The sequence below is a fragment of the Nicotiana tabacum genome, chromosome 12 (assembly GCF_000715075.1).
Source record: "Nicotiana tabacum cultivar K326 chromosome 12, ASM71507v2, whole genome shotgun sequence".
Lineage (NCBI taxonomy): Eukaryota > Viridiplantae > Streptophyta > Magnoliopsida > Solanales > Solanaceae > Nicotiana > Nicotiana tabacum.
The window spans coordinates 49,393,597-49,409,896 of NC_134091.1; the positions used below are offsets into that span (position 1 = coordinate 49,393,597).

At 36.3% G+C, this 16,300-nt stretch overlaps 2 protein-coding genes across 2 annotated transcripts; both read right to left on the reverse strand.

The window, feature by feature from the left end:
- LOC142166865 (pathogen-related protein-like) lies at window positions 1-1,397 on the reverse strand. The gene is made up of 4 exons (XM_075226454.1): window positions 1,136-1,397; window positions 900-1,032; window positions 387-688; window positions 1-276 (listed from the first exon to the last, which is right to left on the reverse strand). The coding sequence occupies exons 1-4, from the start codon at window positions 1,268-1,270 to the stop codon at window positions 130-132; spliced, it is 717 nt and encodes a 238-aa protein (XP_075082555.1). The 5' UTR covers window positions 1,271-1,397; the 3' UTR covers window positions 1-129.
- A 6,779-nt stretch (window positions 1,398-8,176) lies between these two features.
- LOC142166866 (pathogen-related protein-like) lies at window positions 8,177-9,573 on the reverse strand. The gene is made up of 4 exons (XM_075226455.1): window positions 9,312-9,573; window positions 9,076-9,208; window positions 8,563-8,864; window positions 8,177-8,452 (listed from the first exon to the last, which is right to left on the reverse strand). Exons 1-4 carry the CDS (start codon window positions 9,444-9,446, stop codon window positions 8,306-8,308), a joined length of 717 nt encoding a protein of 238 aa, XP_075082556.1. The 5' UTR covers window positions 9,447-9,573; the 3' UTR covers window positions 8,177-8,305.
- Window positions 9,574-16,300: the final 6,727 nt, after the last annotated feature.

The window sequence follows — 16,300 nt, forward strand, 5'->3', positions numbered from 1 at the left end:
TTTGATGCCAAGTATAATCAATATTAAAATTAGAAGTGCTCTTCCGAGAACAACAAATATTTCAAAGTGCAAAAGGATGGATTTTGATAGTCATTATGTTGAGAATAAGCACAAGTTGCTAGTTTTCTCTTATTTCATGAAAGGGCATTTTGAAGAAGCCAATTCCATCCCACTTGTGAATTCACCATTCTTTTCTCCTTTCACGAGAGGTCCAAGCAATTCTCCTCTATCAAAGAAGAACTCTGCCTTAACAATCTTGTTACTCTCTTTGTCCAACTGTTTCAACAATATAATCATTGAATTATATATTTCAGAAAATACAATTTAGAAAAGAATAAAGAAAAGGACTTATTAATTTAAAAAGGAAGATGGTTTTTGTTAAGTACTTCAAAAATGCCAATTCCAAAGAGCTCAACAAGTTCACCAGTTGCGGCATGTCCTTTAAATGGACCTTCCATGTGACCCCAATGCCTAAACTTGTACACTATTTCTGGTGTTCCTGAATAAACATGGAGGATTTCAATCGCAAATCCACGTACAAAAATGGTTCTGAAAACTTTCTGTGATGATTCAAATGTTTCCTCGTCAGGGTTGTAGATTCGAAGATTCTCTGGCAATGATGTTTGTAGGAATGTATTATAGCCACCACCAAGTTTTGCATTTTCTTCTGCTGTCAACCCTTTCCTGCCTATATATGGGAAAATTCTCTCAAATGATCATGAACAATAAAAAAACAATTAGTAGAATAAATAATAACAATAACAGCAATTATGTCTCAATCCTAAACAAGTGAGATCGACTATTTGCATCCGTCTAAGTCCTATATTACAAAATTTAGAAGTTTTTAGTAGCACATTAATGAAATTATCGCAGTTGGAGAAACTTTGACAGAAGAATACCATTAACACTCTTTGTGAATTTTTTTGGATCAACAGTTTTGAAGTCATTAGGATTTTCCTTGTGAACCATTTCCATTTCCCAAGTCTTCAATAGCCTCTGCACTTTCTCTTCAAGTGATCCTTCAGACCATACCTAAAAATAAAGAGGCAAATACAATATCTATAATACGTGGTAGTGCACTTGTACCTAAAGAAAACCAAAATAAATACATAAAACATAGAACATGAAAACATACATGAGTTCTTTCTTCTTCAAAGAGCTTATCAACAACATCATAGGTAGGAGGACCATTTCTCCATTTTGTGTTTTTCACCTCTTCTTCACTCAAGTAGTCTCTGTATTTGTTTCCTCCTCCTACTATACTTGCCATTTTGATTTGATCCTAAGTTCCTAACTAAAGAAAGCTTTCTGGGGAGGCCGGTTTTATATATGATCAAATTAAAAAGCAAACCAAATACAAGTCTTGTTCAGTGGAGGATATATTGTATGGGTTTGATAAGTATCTCCAAATGAAATTTCTCCACTAGTTCTATATTGACTTTTCAATATTTTATTTTGTCTTCTTATAGTGAAACTCCACTATTATGAATGTCACAAATCCTTTCGTGTGGAAAGAAAATTTTCAATTAAAATGATATTATTTGAAAAGGAACTATTTTATTATTTTTTAGGAGTGGCCACTTTGAATGGAGTGTTTTTGGTGTTTTCAGATTGCTTTTTATTTAATCTTTAATTAAGGAAAGTTTTGACTCAAGTTATGGTCTGCGAAAAAGGAAGACCGGGTAATGATCCATGTTGGCTAGGGAGAAGGTGTGAGGCACTCTATGAATCTCGCTTTTCTATCACGGTCTCTTAATTAATTTAAACTTGGCTTAACTAATTTGAATATCTAATGATTTTATGCATTTATGCTTTTCTCTGTTTTTACTTTGCTTGATTAGTGTATTTATGGAAGTTACCTTAATCTGATGGTAGCAAACGTGGTAAATTTCTTTGCTTTATGCATTGATGTAGTGTGAATATGGACGAACGAAAAGAAGGTTGAGAACTTACTAGAAGCAGCAAGAAAAAGGATAAGAAAGAAACCCAACTTAGCTTTCTCCATTTTTTTTCTTTCTTTAGCTTGCTTAATATATCAGTGTAAGAATAGACCTGTCGTTTTTATGGATTTATAGAAGTGAGGTATGATTTTTCCCGTTTGCTAATTCTTCTTCTTTTCTTTTGTCGTAAATGTGTAATTAAATAGGTTTTGAGCTTTCAACTCAAAACACAGATCATAATTCATAAAAGGGCCGGGTCATTTTGCAATGCATATAATTTTCGTCAATATATTAAGGCCCATTATGAGTGACACTATTTTTTGATGTTTTTGATGAATTTTAGGGTCTTACGTACATATTTTTAGTAAGCTGGACGATAATATGGGGAGCGTATAAATATAAATAAATCAAAAGTACTACTGCAATTTAGTCCATTAAGGCCACTAAGAATAGTCCTATTTTTGGACGATTCTGATAAATATTAGAATCTTACGTACATATGAGTCCAAAAACTGGGACTAAATTATGTGAGGTGTCATGTCTAGGGGTGTACATGGATCGTGTTGGTTCGAATTTTATCAAAACCAAATCAAATTAATTATATTGGTTTGGATTGATTCGGTTTTATTGGATTTTTCGGGTTTTTCGAGTTTTTTTGTTACATGAATATTATTTCAATCTTGCATTATTAAAGTTATAGATAAAATTTTGATAAGTGAATATATGTTTACTAAAATTAAAAAAACAATAACAAACATATGATCAATTAAAGTGATCTTACGGGAGAATTGTTTTTAATAACACAAAATAGTTTATTTTTTTGATGGTAGGCTATAATCTCATGTTTTAATTATTTATTTTACTCTAATTTACTGCACTTTAATTGAGTTGGAGCTTTAATCGCTAGTATTTTGTACTAATTGTGTGTTTTATGCCTTGTAGGAGTGATTCTGATCTATGTAGATGTTATGGAATGAATTCAAGCTAGTTAGGGAGATTTGAAGTCAGAGTAAAAGCCCAAGGATTAAGTCGGGATCGTGTTCAGGGATCAATGGATGATAGTGGAACGAAACGAAGAATCGAACAGGCATATAGCGCAGTGTCCAGTAAAATGCACATAACCTTTCGCTCGGAACTCCGTTTGGACTCCACAATATATCGTTGGAAAGCTATTTAAAAGGGATACAACTTTATGTCTTATGTTTTCCCAAATTCTCAACAGAACTCCACCCATGTGCGCGGTCGCGCACTGGGCGCGCATATGAGGCAGAACATGGTGAAAAGTGCGCGGCCAAGTGCGCGAACACACTTCCAGGTGCGCGTCCGTGCACGTCCTATCTGGGAAAAGTGTCCTATTTTGCGTAGGAGAAGGTGTATTTGTTTGGGGCTGACCCTACTTGGTATATATACATGAAAAATGGTATTTTGAGGACTTTTGACATAATTTAGACCTCAGGAAGCTAAAGAGAAGAGGGAGAAGCAAGAGCATAAGGATTTCACCATTCATCCTCACTCAAGACAAGGGTTTGGATGTTTTATGTTTTTCTTTGATTTAGACTTAACTGTGATGAATTTCTCCATATCCATGAAGTAATTCTTCCTTAGGGATTAATGAATTTGGTATGTTTAGAATTGTTTGTGGATATTAACTTATTTTTATGTATTGAAGCGTTTTGGGTGTTTTTATTAGTTGAATCCATTGATTCTTGTTAGTAATGGAAAGAGGCTAGTTGGATTAATGTTTAGACCTAACTAGGAGGATAATCGAAAGAGGTTCTCCTAAGGATCAATCCACTACGAATTCTTGCATATCTTCACCAAGCTTAACTTAGTTCATATCGTAAGGTTGAGATTTAATCGAGAGAGGAGTTTCTACTAAATATTTGAACATAATAGAGTGAATTTGAGAGACTCACTTGAAACTTAGAAGTGAATCAACTAGAGTTAATTTTCAAACAAGTATCTTACACCTATCCAATCAACCCCTATTTTCTCCCCTTGATATCTTCTTTCTTACTCTTGTAGTAATTGTCATTAGCCAATAGTTAGACTTTTAATAAATTTTAGTTTTAAATTACACAACTCTAAATTGTTGAGCATTTTGGATAGCAATTAAAACTAGAAGCTACGAAAACACTGTTTAAATCCAATCCCTGTGGATACAATATTTTCTATACTATATTCGACTAGAGAGCATAATTTTGTATTGTATTTTTAGCTCGTCATCTTTTAATTCCTTCAGGGCTTGGATGTACTCCGAAGTTTATTGGACGCCATTATCCTTCTTGAGTACGGCAAAGAATTTGTGCCATCTCTCTGATGATCGTGAAATGAACCTTGACAGGGCGGCGATCCGGCCAATCAACCTTTGAACCCGCTTTTTAGTGGTCAAGTGTTCCGGTATCCCATCGATGGCTTTGATTTGGTCAGGATTGACTTCGATCCCCCTCTGTGATACTAGGAAACCTAGAAACTTTCCTGATGACACACCAAACACACACTTTTTGGGGTTCAGCTTCATTCTGTATCACCTAAGTATGTCAAAAGTTTCTGTCAGATGGTCGATGTGATCTTCTTTCCTTTTGGACTTGACCAGTATGTCTTCTATATAGACTTCCATCATTTTACAGAGTTGTTCCTTGAACATCCTCGTCACCAAAATTTGGTAAGTCGCCCCCGCATTCTTTAACCTAGAGGGCATTACCCTGTAGCAGTACGTCCCTTGATGGGTGATGAAAGATTGATAGTGGGTTTTTCCTCATCCTCTTCTTCCATGAGATTTGATTATAACCTGAATAAACGTCCAAGAATCTCAGTAGTTCGTGCCCGATTGTTGCATCGATGAGTTGGTCGATGTGGGGTAATGGGAACGAATCCTTTGGGCATGCTTTGTTTAAATCTGTGAAATTCACGCACAACTGTCATTTCCCATTCTTCTTCCTAACCATGACCACGTTGGCGACCCACTGGGGGTACTTTGACTCCCTGATGGAGCCATTCGCCAATAGTTTTTTCACCTCTTCACGTACGACGTCATTGACTGTGGAGTTAAACTTACGTCTGACCTGTCTCACTGGAGGTGGAATGGGTCGACGTTCAGTTTATGCGTGGCGATTTCCTTTGGGATTCTCGGCATATCTGCATGGCTGAAAGCAAACAAATCTGCATTAGTAGTTAAGAATTGACGGAATTTAGCTGGTTCCTGAAGTTTCCAGCCGATATAAGCTTTCTTGATATGGCCGTTGAGGTCTAATTGAACGGGGTCAAGGTCTTCTACGGTCGATCCTGCAGCTTGTTCCTAAAGTTTCTATACGGTTGATGTCGTTCTTGTTAGGTCGCAGAGCTGCGAGGTCTCTTCTGGTATCATTCTTCGATCTTTTCTTGGTTCGGTCTGTACCGAGGTCAGTCGTTGAGTTGATCCATTGAGATCATCCTCATCTGCTTAGACCTCGACATAATATGCATTGTGTATTTCATACCAAGTGGTTGGGGGATACTTTATCAGTTGACTTAATAGCTTTCTAGTCGCCCTCGAACCATCCCGGCTCAGCCCATTCTAGAAGGTTGCGACCGCCATCCCTTCTAACACGTTCGGCAAGGTCATCCTTACTCGGTTGAACCGGGTGAGAAAGTCCCTCAATCCCTCTCCCGGATACTGTTTAATAGCAAATATGTCGTTCACTCTCACCTCACCCTTCTTGGCCCCAGCATGGGCCGTTATGAACTTGTTGGCCATCTCTTCGAAAGTTTCAATGGAAAGCACAGGTAGTTGCGAATACCATGTTAACACGCCTCCAGTGAGGGTTTCACCAAATTCTTTCAACAAAATAGAAGATACTTGTTCTTTGGCGAGGTCATTGCCTTTCACGACGGTGACATAGTGAGTCACATGATCTTCAAGGTCGGTCGTGACATCATATATCCTGAGGTAGGGAGACATTTTAAAGGTTTTTGGTATGGCATATGGGGAGGCGTCATCACTATAAGGTTGCTCGTCGAATCTACCGGCATTTCTCTTCGGCAAAAGCTTAGGGCCGCCCGGTATCTGATCGACGCTTTCTTGGTGTTCTCTCATTTGGTCTCGAAGTGCTCTGTTCTCATTCTCCATTTCCTCCATCCTTTTTAGAATAGTTTCGAGAGTGTCGTTGCCTGCACTATTAGCGACATTGTGAGTAATACCTATCGTTGGAGAAGGAGGGAGTTGGTTGTGCTGCTCGTCTGCTGGTTGTATAACGCAAGTTCTTTTTTATAGCTGGGGGCGTCCCCTCCACCACAGATGTGTAGGCTCTCTTACCAAGAGATTTTGTGATGCTACAGTGAGGAGGAGGTGACCTATCTCGCCTAGGGGAGGCATTGGGCATTGCGTCTCCATTTGCTATTTCACAGCTTTCATTGATGACGTTCATGAGGTTGGTTGGGAGGTTACTTATTATTCCCGTCCTTTCTTCCTTGTTACCTGCCATGTTGGGATTTGTGCACACAAAAAAAGGAGATCTTGTTCTTGCTTTTTTTTTTTACGTTAGTGATCCGTGTTAGTGATAGATCTAGAAGAAACTAAAAATTTAACTAGAAAATCCCCACAGACTGCGCCAAATTGTTAGACCAAAAAGTGTAACCTTTTGCTCAAATAATTAAATTTATGTACTTAGGGGTTAAACATAGTTAACAATAATATTTCTAGATGCGAGTTTCGAAAGCATGACTAACGTTGGACACATCTAGTAGAAATATAATAATGGTGTGCAACAATCATTCCAAGTAATGTGAGCAATAATAGAGCATTAAATAGCAACGAACAATAATAAATGTCATTTAAGTGAATAGAAGGAGTGATTCACCCAATAAAGGAGGAACTAGGTGGTTATTCCTACTGACAATGACGAATGACTAACAAATCCTTGAATGTTCAAATTATCCTCGGATCTGGTGGAAAGTATGGAATAATATAGACAAGAATGTTGGTGAAGATGTGATGTTTGTATCTTAGTAAGAGAGAGAGAGAGAATCTTTTGTCAAAGTGTGTTTTTACAAATAAATATCACTATGCCTCACATTATTGGCCCCCCTTCCTATATATATGAGACATATATCACTATAAGAAAGTTTGGAATTTGCAATAATGTTTTAGCAACAACTATAGTACTGTCGGCAAAAATGAACAAATAGCAACTTTATGAAGTTGTTGCTATATCATATAATTTTTAAACACAAAATTTTTCTTGTTAGCAAATATTATAATATTGTTGCTATATTCTATCGTTTAGATAATTAATTTTAAATTAAAAAAATTGGCAACAAATTATTGTTGGCTTATTGTAATAAATGACAACAACATTGTTGCTATTATCATAGAACTTTTAGCCACGACTTTTTCATTGTTACCAACGTTTTATATTCCTATTGCCATATTTATGGACAATATAATAAATTTAAAATATAAATAGAATTGGCAACAATAAATTTGTATTGTTGGCAATACACTTTATTTTTGCCAACAATATAGGTGGGTTGTGGCCTAAAACTTAACTAATTATTTTTCAGTTTTCCGCCAAAATCAAACGCGGCAAAATTTTCTCTTGTTAATCACTTTTTCCGGATTTTTAGCCCACTCTTTTAGTTGCTCTGCGTAAGTTTTTTGTTGCTGCCATATTTTATTTGAAAGCATAGTAATTTTTTTAGCTAAGTATTTTTCAACTTTCCGCCAAAAGAAAAGCAGCAAATCGGTTTTTTTCTTTTTAATTATCTTTTCCTTAATCCTTAGCCTATTTCAGTTACCATTTTAGCAAGGTTTTCTCCTTTATTGTTCTACAGTTCTGAGCAATTGGTTCTGGTCTATTCTTTGCTTCATTATTTCTCGTCTACAAGGTCTGGTGAGTCTTGCTGATTACTATTCAATATATATATATATATATATATATATATATATAGGACATATTTCTAACAAACCTTAACCGCACAAACTGCAGAGAATATTCGCTAGAATATTTTCTTTAATATCTTATTTCGAAAACTAATCGTTACCGCTTCATTAGTGATGATCAACCTCGACCATTTTTGTCATCTCGACCAAGGCTCTTGTCGACTCTTTGGCTCGGCTAATGAAGACTCGAGACTCCCTCCTTCTGAGTAATCTTATTTCGAATACTATCAGGCAGATTTTGACCCATACAGTGAACACCTCGAATATTCAAATTTTATCTTAAAAGATAAACAAATATGACAAAATAGCAAGCTTATTTGATGCCAAGTATAATCAATATTAAAATTAGAAGTGCTCTTCCGAGAACAACAAATATTTCAAAGTGCAAAAGGATGGATTTTGATAGTCATTATGTTGAGAATAAGCACAAGTTGCTAGTTTTCTCTTATTTCATGAAAGGGCATTTTGAAGAAGCCAATTCCATCCCACTTGTGAATTCACCATTCTTTTCTCCTTTCACGAGAGGTCCAAGCAATTCTCCTCTATCAAAGAAGAACTCTGCCTTAACAATCTTGTTACTCTCTTTGTCCAACTGTTTCAACAATATAATCATTGAATTATATATTTCAGAAAATACAATTTAGAAAAGAATAAAGAAAAGGACTTATTAATTTAAAAAGGAAGATGGTTTTTGTTAAGTACTTCAAAAATGCCAATTCCAAAGAGCTCAACAAGTTCACCAGTTGCGGCATGTCCTTTAAATGGACCTTCCATGTGACCCCAATGCCTAAACTTGTACACTATTTCTGGTGTTCCTGAATAAACATGGAGGATTTCAATCGCAAATCCACGTACAAAAATGGTTCTGAAAACTTTCTGTGATGATTCAAATGTTTCCTCGTCAGGGTTGTAGATTCGAAGATTCTCTGGCAATGATGTTTGTAGGAATGTATTATAGCCACCACCAAGTTTTGCATTTTCTTCTGCTGTCAACCCTTTCCTGCCTATATATGGGAAAATTCTCTCAAATGATCATGAACAATAAAAAAACAATTAGTAGAATAAATAATAACAATAACAGCAATTATGTCTCAATCCTAAACAAGTGAGATCGACTATTTGCATCCGTCTAAGTCCTATATTACAAAATTTAGAAGTTTTTAGTAGCACATTAATGAAATTATCGCAGTTGGAGAAACTTTGACAGAAGAATACCATTAACACTCTTTGTGAATTTTTTTGGATCAACAGTTTTGAAGTCATTAGGATTTTCCTTGTGAACCATTTCCATTTCCCAAGTCTTCAATAGCCTCTGCACTTTCTCTTCAAGTGATCCTTCAGACCATACCTAAAAATAAAGAGGCAAATACAATATCTATAATACGTGGTAGTGCACTTGTACCTAAAGAAAACCAAAATAAATACATAAAACATAGAACATGAAAACATACATGAGTTCTTTCTTCTTCAAAGAGCTTATCAACAACATCATAGGTAGGAGGACCATTTCTCCATTTTGTGTTTTTCACCTCTTCTTCACTCAAGTAGTCTCTGTATTTGTTTCCTCCTCCTACTATACTTGCCATTTTGATTTGATCCTAAGTTCCTAACTAAAGAAAGCTTTCTGGGGAGGCCGGTTTTATATATGATCAAATTAAAAAGCAAACCAAATACAAGTCTTGTTCAGTGGAGGATATATTGTATGGGTTTGATAAGTATCTCCAAATGAAATTTCTCCACTAGTTCTATATTGACTTTTCAATATTTTATTTTGTCTTCTTATAGTGAAACTCCACTATTATGAATGTCACAAATCCTTTCGTGTGGAAAGAAAATTTTCAATTAAAATGATATTATTTGAAAAGGAACTATTTTATTATTTTTTAGGAGTGGCCACTTTGAATGGAGTGTTTTTGGTGTTTTCAGATTGCTTTTTATTTAATCTTTAATTAAGGAAAGTTTTGACTCAAGTTATGGTCTGCGAAAAAGGAAGACCGGGTAATGATCCATGTTGGCTAGGGAGAAGGTGTGAGGCACTCTATGAATCTCGCTTTTCTATCACGGTCTCTTAATTAATTTAAACTTGGCTTAACTAATTTGAATATCTAATGATTTTATGCATTTATGCTTTTCTCTGTTTTTACTTTGCTTGATTAGTGTATTTATGGAAGTTACCTTAATCTGATGGTAGCAAACGTGGTAAATTTCTTTGCTTTATGCATTGATGTAGTGTGAATATGGACGAACGAAAAGAAGGTTGAGAACTTACTAGAAGCAGCAAGAAAAAGGATAAGAAAGAAACCCAACTTAGCTTTCTCCATTTTTTTTCTTTCTTTAGCTTGCTTAATATATCAGTGTAAGAATAGACCTGTCGTTTTTATGGATTTATAGAAGTGAGGTATGATTTTTCCCGTTTGCTAATTCTTCTTCTTTTCTTTTGTCGTAAATGTGTAATTAAATAGGTTTTGAGCTTTCAACTCAAAACACAGATCATAATTCATAAAAGGGCCGGGTCATTTTGCAATGCATATAATTTTCGTCAATATATTAAGGCCCATTATGAGTGACACTATTTTTTGATGTTTTTGATGAATTTTAGGGTCTTACGTACATATTTTTAGTAAGCTGGACGATAATATGGGGAGCGTATAAATATAAATAAATCAAAAGTACTACTGCAATTTAGTCCATTAAGGCCACTAAGAATAGTCCTATTTTTGGACGATTCTGATAAATATTAGAATCTTACGTACATATGAGTCCAAAAACTGGGACTAAATTATGTGAGGTGTCATGTCTAGGGGTGTACATGGATCGTGTTGGTTCGAATTTTATCAAAACCAAATCAAATTAATTATATTGGTTTGGATTGATTCGGTTTTATTGGATTTTTCGGGTTTTTCGAGTTTTTTTGTTACATGAATATTATTTCAATCTTGCATTATTAAAGTTATAGATAAAATTTTGATAAGTGAATATATGTTTACTAAAATTAAAAAAACAATAACAAACATATGATCAATTAAAGTGATCTTACGGGAGAATTGTTTTTAATAACACAAAATAGTTTATTTTTTTGATGGTAGGCTATAATCTCATGTTTTAATTATTTATTTTACTCTAATTTACTGCACTTTAATTGAGTTGGAGCTTTAATCGCTAGTATTTTGTACTAATTGTGTGTTTTATGCCTTGTAGGAGTGATTCTGATCTATGTAGATGTTATGGAATGAATTCAAGCTAGTTAGGGAGATTTGAAGTCAGAGTAAAAGCCCAAGGATTAAGTCGGGATCGTGTTCAGGGATCAATGGATGATAGTGGAACGAAACGAAGAATCGAACAGGCATATAGCGCAGTGTCCAGTAAAATGCACATAACCTTTCGCTCGGAACTCCGTTTGGACTCCACAATATATCGTTGGAAAGCTATTTAAAAGGGATACAACTTTATGTCTTATGTTTTCCCAAATTCTCAACAGAACTCCACCCATGTGCGCGGTCGCGCACTGGGCGCGCATATGAGGCAGAACATGGTGAAAAGTGCGCGGCCAAGTGCGCGAACACACTTCCAGGTGCGCGTCCGTGCACGTCCTATCTGGGAAAAGTGTCCTATTTTGCGTAGGAGAAGGTGTATTTGTTTGGGGCTGACCCTACTTGGTATATATACATGAAAAATGGTATTTTGAGGACTTTTGACATAATTTAGACCTCAGGAAGCTAAAGAGAAGAGGGAGAAGCAAGAGCATAAGGATTTCACCATTCATCCTCACTCAAGACAAGGGTTTGGATGTTTTATGTTTTTCTTTGATTTAGACTTAACTGTGATGAATTTCTCCATATCCATGAAGTAATTCTTCCTTAGGGATTAATGAATTTGGTATGTTTAGAATTGTTTGTGGATATTAACTTATTTTTATGTATTGAAGCGTTTTGGGTGTTTTTATTAGTTGAATCCATTGATTCTTGTTAGTAATGGAAAGAGGCTAGTTGGATTAATGTTTAGACCTAACTAGGAGGATAATCGAAAGAGGTTCTCCTAAGGATCAATCCACTACGAATTCTTGCATATCTTCACCAAGCTTAACTTAGTTCATATCGTAAGGTTGAGATTTAATCGAGAGAGGAGTTTCTACTAAATATTTGAACATAATAGAGTGAATTTGAGAGACTCACTTGAAACTTAGAAGTGAATCAACTAGAGTTAATTTTCAAACAAGTATCTTACACCTATCCAATCAACCCCTATTTTCTCCCCTTGATATCTTCTTTCTTACTCTTGTAGTAATTGTCATTAGCCAATAGTTAGACTTTTAATAAATTTTAGTTTTAAATTACACAACTCTAAATTGTTGAGCATTTTGGATAGCAATTAAAACTAGAAGCTACGAAAACACTGTTTAAATCCAATCCCTGTGGATACAATATTTTCTATACTATATTCGACTAGAGAGCATAATTTTGTATTGTATTTTTAGCTCGTCATCTTTTAATTCCTTCAGGGCTTGGATGTACTCCGAAGTTTATTGGACGCCATTATCCTTCTTGAGTACGGCAAAGAATTTGTGCCATCTCTCTGATGATCGTGAAATGAACCTTGACAGGGCGGCGATCCGGCCAATCAACCTTTGAACCCGCTTTTTAGTGGTCAAGTGTTCCGGTATCCCATCGATGGCTTTGATTTGGTCAGGATTGACTTCGATCCCCCTCTGTGATACTAGGAAACCTAGAAACTTTCCTGATGACACACCAAACACACACTTTTTGGGGTTCAGCTTCATTCTGTATCACCTAAGTATGTCAAAAGTTTCTGTCAGATGGTCGATGTGATCTTCTTTCCTTTTGGACTTGACCAGTATGTCTTCTATATAGACTTCCATCATTTTACAGAGTTGTTCCTTGAACATCCTCGTCACCAAAATTTGGTAAGTCGCCCCCGCATTCTTTAACCTAGAGGGCATTACCCTGTAGCAGTACGTCCCTTGATGGGTGATGAAAGATTGATAGTGGGTTTTTCCTCATCCTCTTCTTCCATGAGATTTGATTATAACCTGAATAAACGTCCAAGAATCTCAGTAGTTCGTGCCCGATTGTTGCATCGATGAGTTGGTCGATGTGGGGTAATGGGAACGAATCCTTTGGGCATGCTTTGTTTAAATCTGTGAAATTCACGCACAACTGTCATTTCCCATTCTTCTTCCTAACCATGACCACGTTGGCGACCCACTGGGGGTACTTTGACTCCCTGATGGAGCCATTCGCCAATAGTTTTTTCACCTCTTCACGTACGACGTCATTGACTGTGGAGTTAAACTTACGTCTGACCTGTCTCACTGGAGGTGGAATGGGTCGACGTTCAGTTTATGCGTGGCGATTTCCTTTGGGATTCTCGGCATATCTGCATGGCTGAAAGCAAACAAATCTGCATTAGTAGTTAAGAATTGACGGAATTTAGCTGGTTCCTGAAGTTTCCAGCCGATATAAGCTTTCTTGATATGGCCGTTGAGGTCTAATTGAACGGGGTCAAGGTCTTCTACGGTCGATCCTGCAGCTTGTTCCTAAAGTTTCTATACGGTTGATGTCGTTCTTGTTAGGTCGCAGAGCTGCGAGGTCTCTTCTGGTATCATTCTTCGATCTTTTCTTGGTTCGGTCTGTACCGAGGTCAGTCGTTGAGTTGATCCATTGAGATCATCCTCATCTGCTTAGACCTCGACATAATATGCATTGTGTATTTCATACCAAGTGGTTGGGGGATACTTTATCAGTTGACTTAATAGCTTTCTAGTCGCCCTCGAACCATCCCGGCTCAGCCCATTCTAGAAGGTTGCGACCGCCATCCCTTCTAACACGTTCGGCAAGGTCATCCTTACTCGGTTGAACCGGGTGAGAAAGTCCCTCAATCCCTCTCCCGGATACTGTTTAATAGCAAATATGTCGTTCACTCTCACCTCACCCTTCTTGGCCCCAGCATGGGCCGTTATGAACTTGTTGGCCATCTCTTCGAAAGTTTCAATGGAAAGCACAGGTAGTTGCGAATACCATGTTAACACGCCTCCAGTGAGGGTTTCACCAAATTCTTTCAACAAAATAGAAGATACTTGTTCTTTGGCGAGGTCATTGCCTTTCACGACGGTGACATAGTGAGTCACATGATCTTCAAGGTCGGTCGTGACATCATATATCCTGAGGTAGGGAGACATTTTAAAGGTTTTTGGTATGGCATATGGGGAGGCGTCATCACTATAAGGTTGCTCGTCGAATCTACCGGCATTTCTCTTCGGCAAAAGCTTAGGGCCGCCCGGTATCTGATCGACGCTTTCTTGGTGTTCTCTCATTTGGTCTCGAAGTGCTCTGTTCTCATTCTCCATTTCCTCCATCCTTTTTAGAATAGTTTCGAGAGTGTCGTTGCCTGCACTATTAGCGACATTGTGAGTAATACCTATCGTTGGAGAAGGAGGGAGTTGGTTGTGCTGCTCGTCTGCTGGTTGTATAACGCAAGTTCTTTTTTATAGCTGGGGGCGTCCCCTCCACCACAGATGTGTAGGCTCTCTTACCAAGAGATTTTGTGATGCTACAGTGAGGAGGAGGTGACCTATCTCGCCTAGGGGAGGCATTGGGCATTGCGTCTCCATTTGCTATTTCACAGCTTTCATTGATGACGTTCATGAGGTTGGTTGGGAGGTTACTTATTATTCCCGTCCTTTCTTCCTTGTTACCTGCCATGTTGGGATTTGTGCACACAAAAAAAGGAGATCTTGTTCTTGCTTTTTTTTTTTACGTTAGTGATCCGTGTTAGTGATAGATCTAGAAGAAACTAAAAATTTAACTAGAAAATCCCCACAGACTGCGCCAAATTGTTAGACCAAAAAGTGTAACCTTTTGCTCAAATAATTAAATTTATGTACTTAGGGGTTAAACATAGTTAACAATAATATTTCTAGATGCGAGTTTCGAAAGCATGACTAACGTTGGACACATCTAGTAGAAATATAATAATGGTGTGCAACAATCATTCCAAGTAATGTGAGCAATAATAGAGCATTAAATAGCAACGAACAATAATAAATGTCATTTAAGTGAATAGAAGGAGTGATTCACCCAATAAAGGAGGAACTAGGTGGTTATTCCTACTGACAATGACGAATGACTAACAAATCCTTGAATGTTCAAATTATCCTCGGATCTGGTGGAAAGTATGGAATAATATAGACAAGAATGTTGGTGAAGATGTGATGTTTGTATCTTAGTAAGAGAGAGAGAGAGAATCTTTTGTCAAAGTGTGTTTTTACAAATAAATATCACTATGCCTCACATTATTGGCCCCCCTTCCTATATATATGAGACATATATCACTATAAGAAAGTTTGGAATTTGCAATAATGTTTTAGCAACAACTATAGTACTGTTGGCAAAAATGAACAAATAGCAACTTTATGAAGTTGTTGCTATATCATATAATTTTTAAACACAAAATTTTTCTTGTTAGCAAATATTATAATATTGTTGCTATATTCTATCGTTTAGATAATTAATTTTAAATTAAAAAAATTGGCAACAAATTATTGTTGGCTTATTGTAATAAATGACAACAACATTGTTGCTATTATCATAGAACTTTTAGCCACGACTTTTTCATTGTTACCAACGTTTTATATTCCTATTGCCATATTTATGGACAATATAATAAATTTAAAATATAAATAGAATTGGCAACAATAAATTTGTATTGTTGGCAATACACTTTATTTTTGCCAACAATATAGGTGGGTTGTGGCCTAAAACTTAACTAATTATTTTTCAGTTTTCCGCCAAAATCAAACGCGGCAAAATTTTCTCTTGTTAATCACTTTTTCCGGATTTTTAGCCCACTCTTTTAGTTGCTCTGCGTAAGTTTTTTGTTGCTGCCATATTTTATTTGAAAGCATAGTAATTTTTTTAGCTAAGTATTTTTCAACTTTCCGCCAAAAGAAAAGCAGCAAATCGGTTTTTTTCTTTTTAATTATCTTTTCCTTAATCCTTAGCCTATTTCAGTTACCATTTTAGCAAGGTTTTCTCCTTTATTGTTCTACAGTTCTGAGCAATTGGTTCTGGTCTATTCTTTGCTTCATTATTTCTCGTCTACAAGGTCTGGTGAGTCTTGCTGATTACTATTCAATATATATATATATATATATATATATATATATATATATAGGACATATTTCTAACAAACCTTAACCGCACAAACTGCAGAGAATATTCGCTAGAATATTTTCTTTAATATCTTATTTCGAAAACTAATCGTTACCGCTTCATTAGTGATGATCAACCTCGACCATTTTTGTCATCTCGACCAAGGCTCTTGTCGACTCTTTGGCTCGGCTAATGAAGACTCGAGACTCCCTCCTTCTGAGTAATCTTATTTCGAATACTATCAGGCAGATTTTGACCCATACAGTGAACAC

What these genes read in the sequence shown, in the direction of transcription:
- LOC142166865 (XM_075226454.1), bottom strand. Translation starts at nt 1,270, where the DNA reads ATGGCAAGTATAGTAGGAGGAGGAAACAAATACAGAGACTACTTGAGT. An exon ending in TTGAAGAAGAAAGAACTCAT is followed by an intron (nt 1,033 to 1,135) that starts GTATGTTTTCAT and finishes CTTTATTTTTAG; the next exon opens with GTATGGTCTGAAGGATCACT. An exon ending in ATTCACAAAGAGTGTTAATG is followed by an intron (nt 689 to 899) that starts GTATTCTTCTGT and finishes TCCCATATATAG; the next exon opens with GCAGGAAAGGGTTGACAGCA.
- LOC142166866 (XM_075226455.1), bottom strand. Translation starts at nt 9,446, where the DNA reads ATGGCAAGTATAGTAGGAGGAGGAAACAAATACAGAGACTACTTGAGT. An exon ending in TTGAAGAAGAAAGAACTCAT is followed by an intron (nt 9,209 to 9,311) that starts GTATGTTTTCAT and finishes CTTTATTTTTAG; the next exon opens with GTATGGTCTGAAGGATCACT. An exon ending in TTGGAATTGGCATTTTTGAA is followed by an intron (nt 8,453 to 8,562) that starts GTACTTAACAAA and finishes TTGTTGAAACAG; the next exon opens with TTGGACAAAGAGAGTAACAA.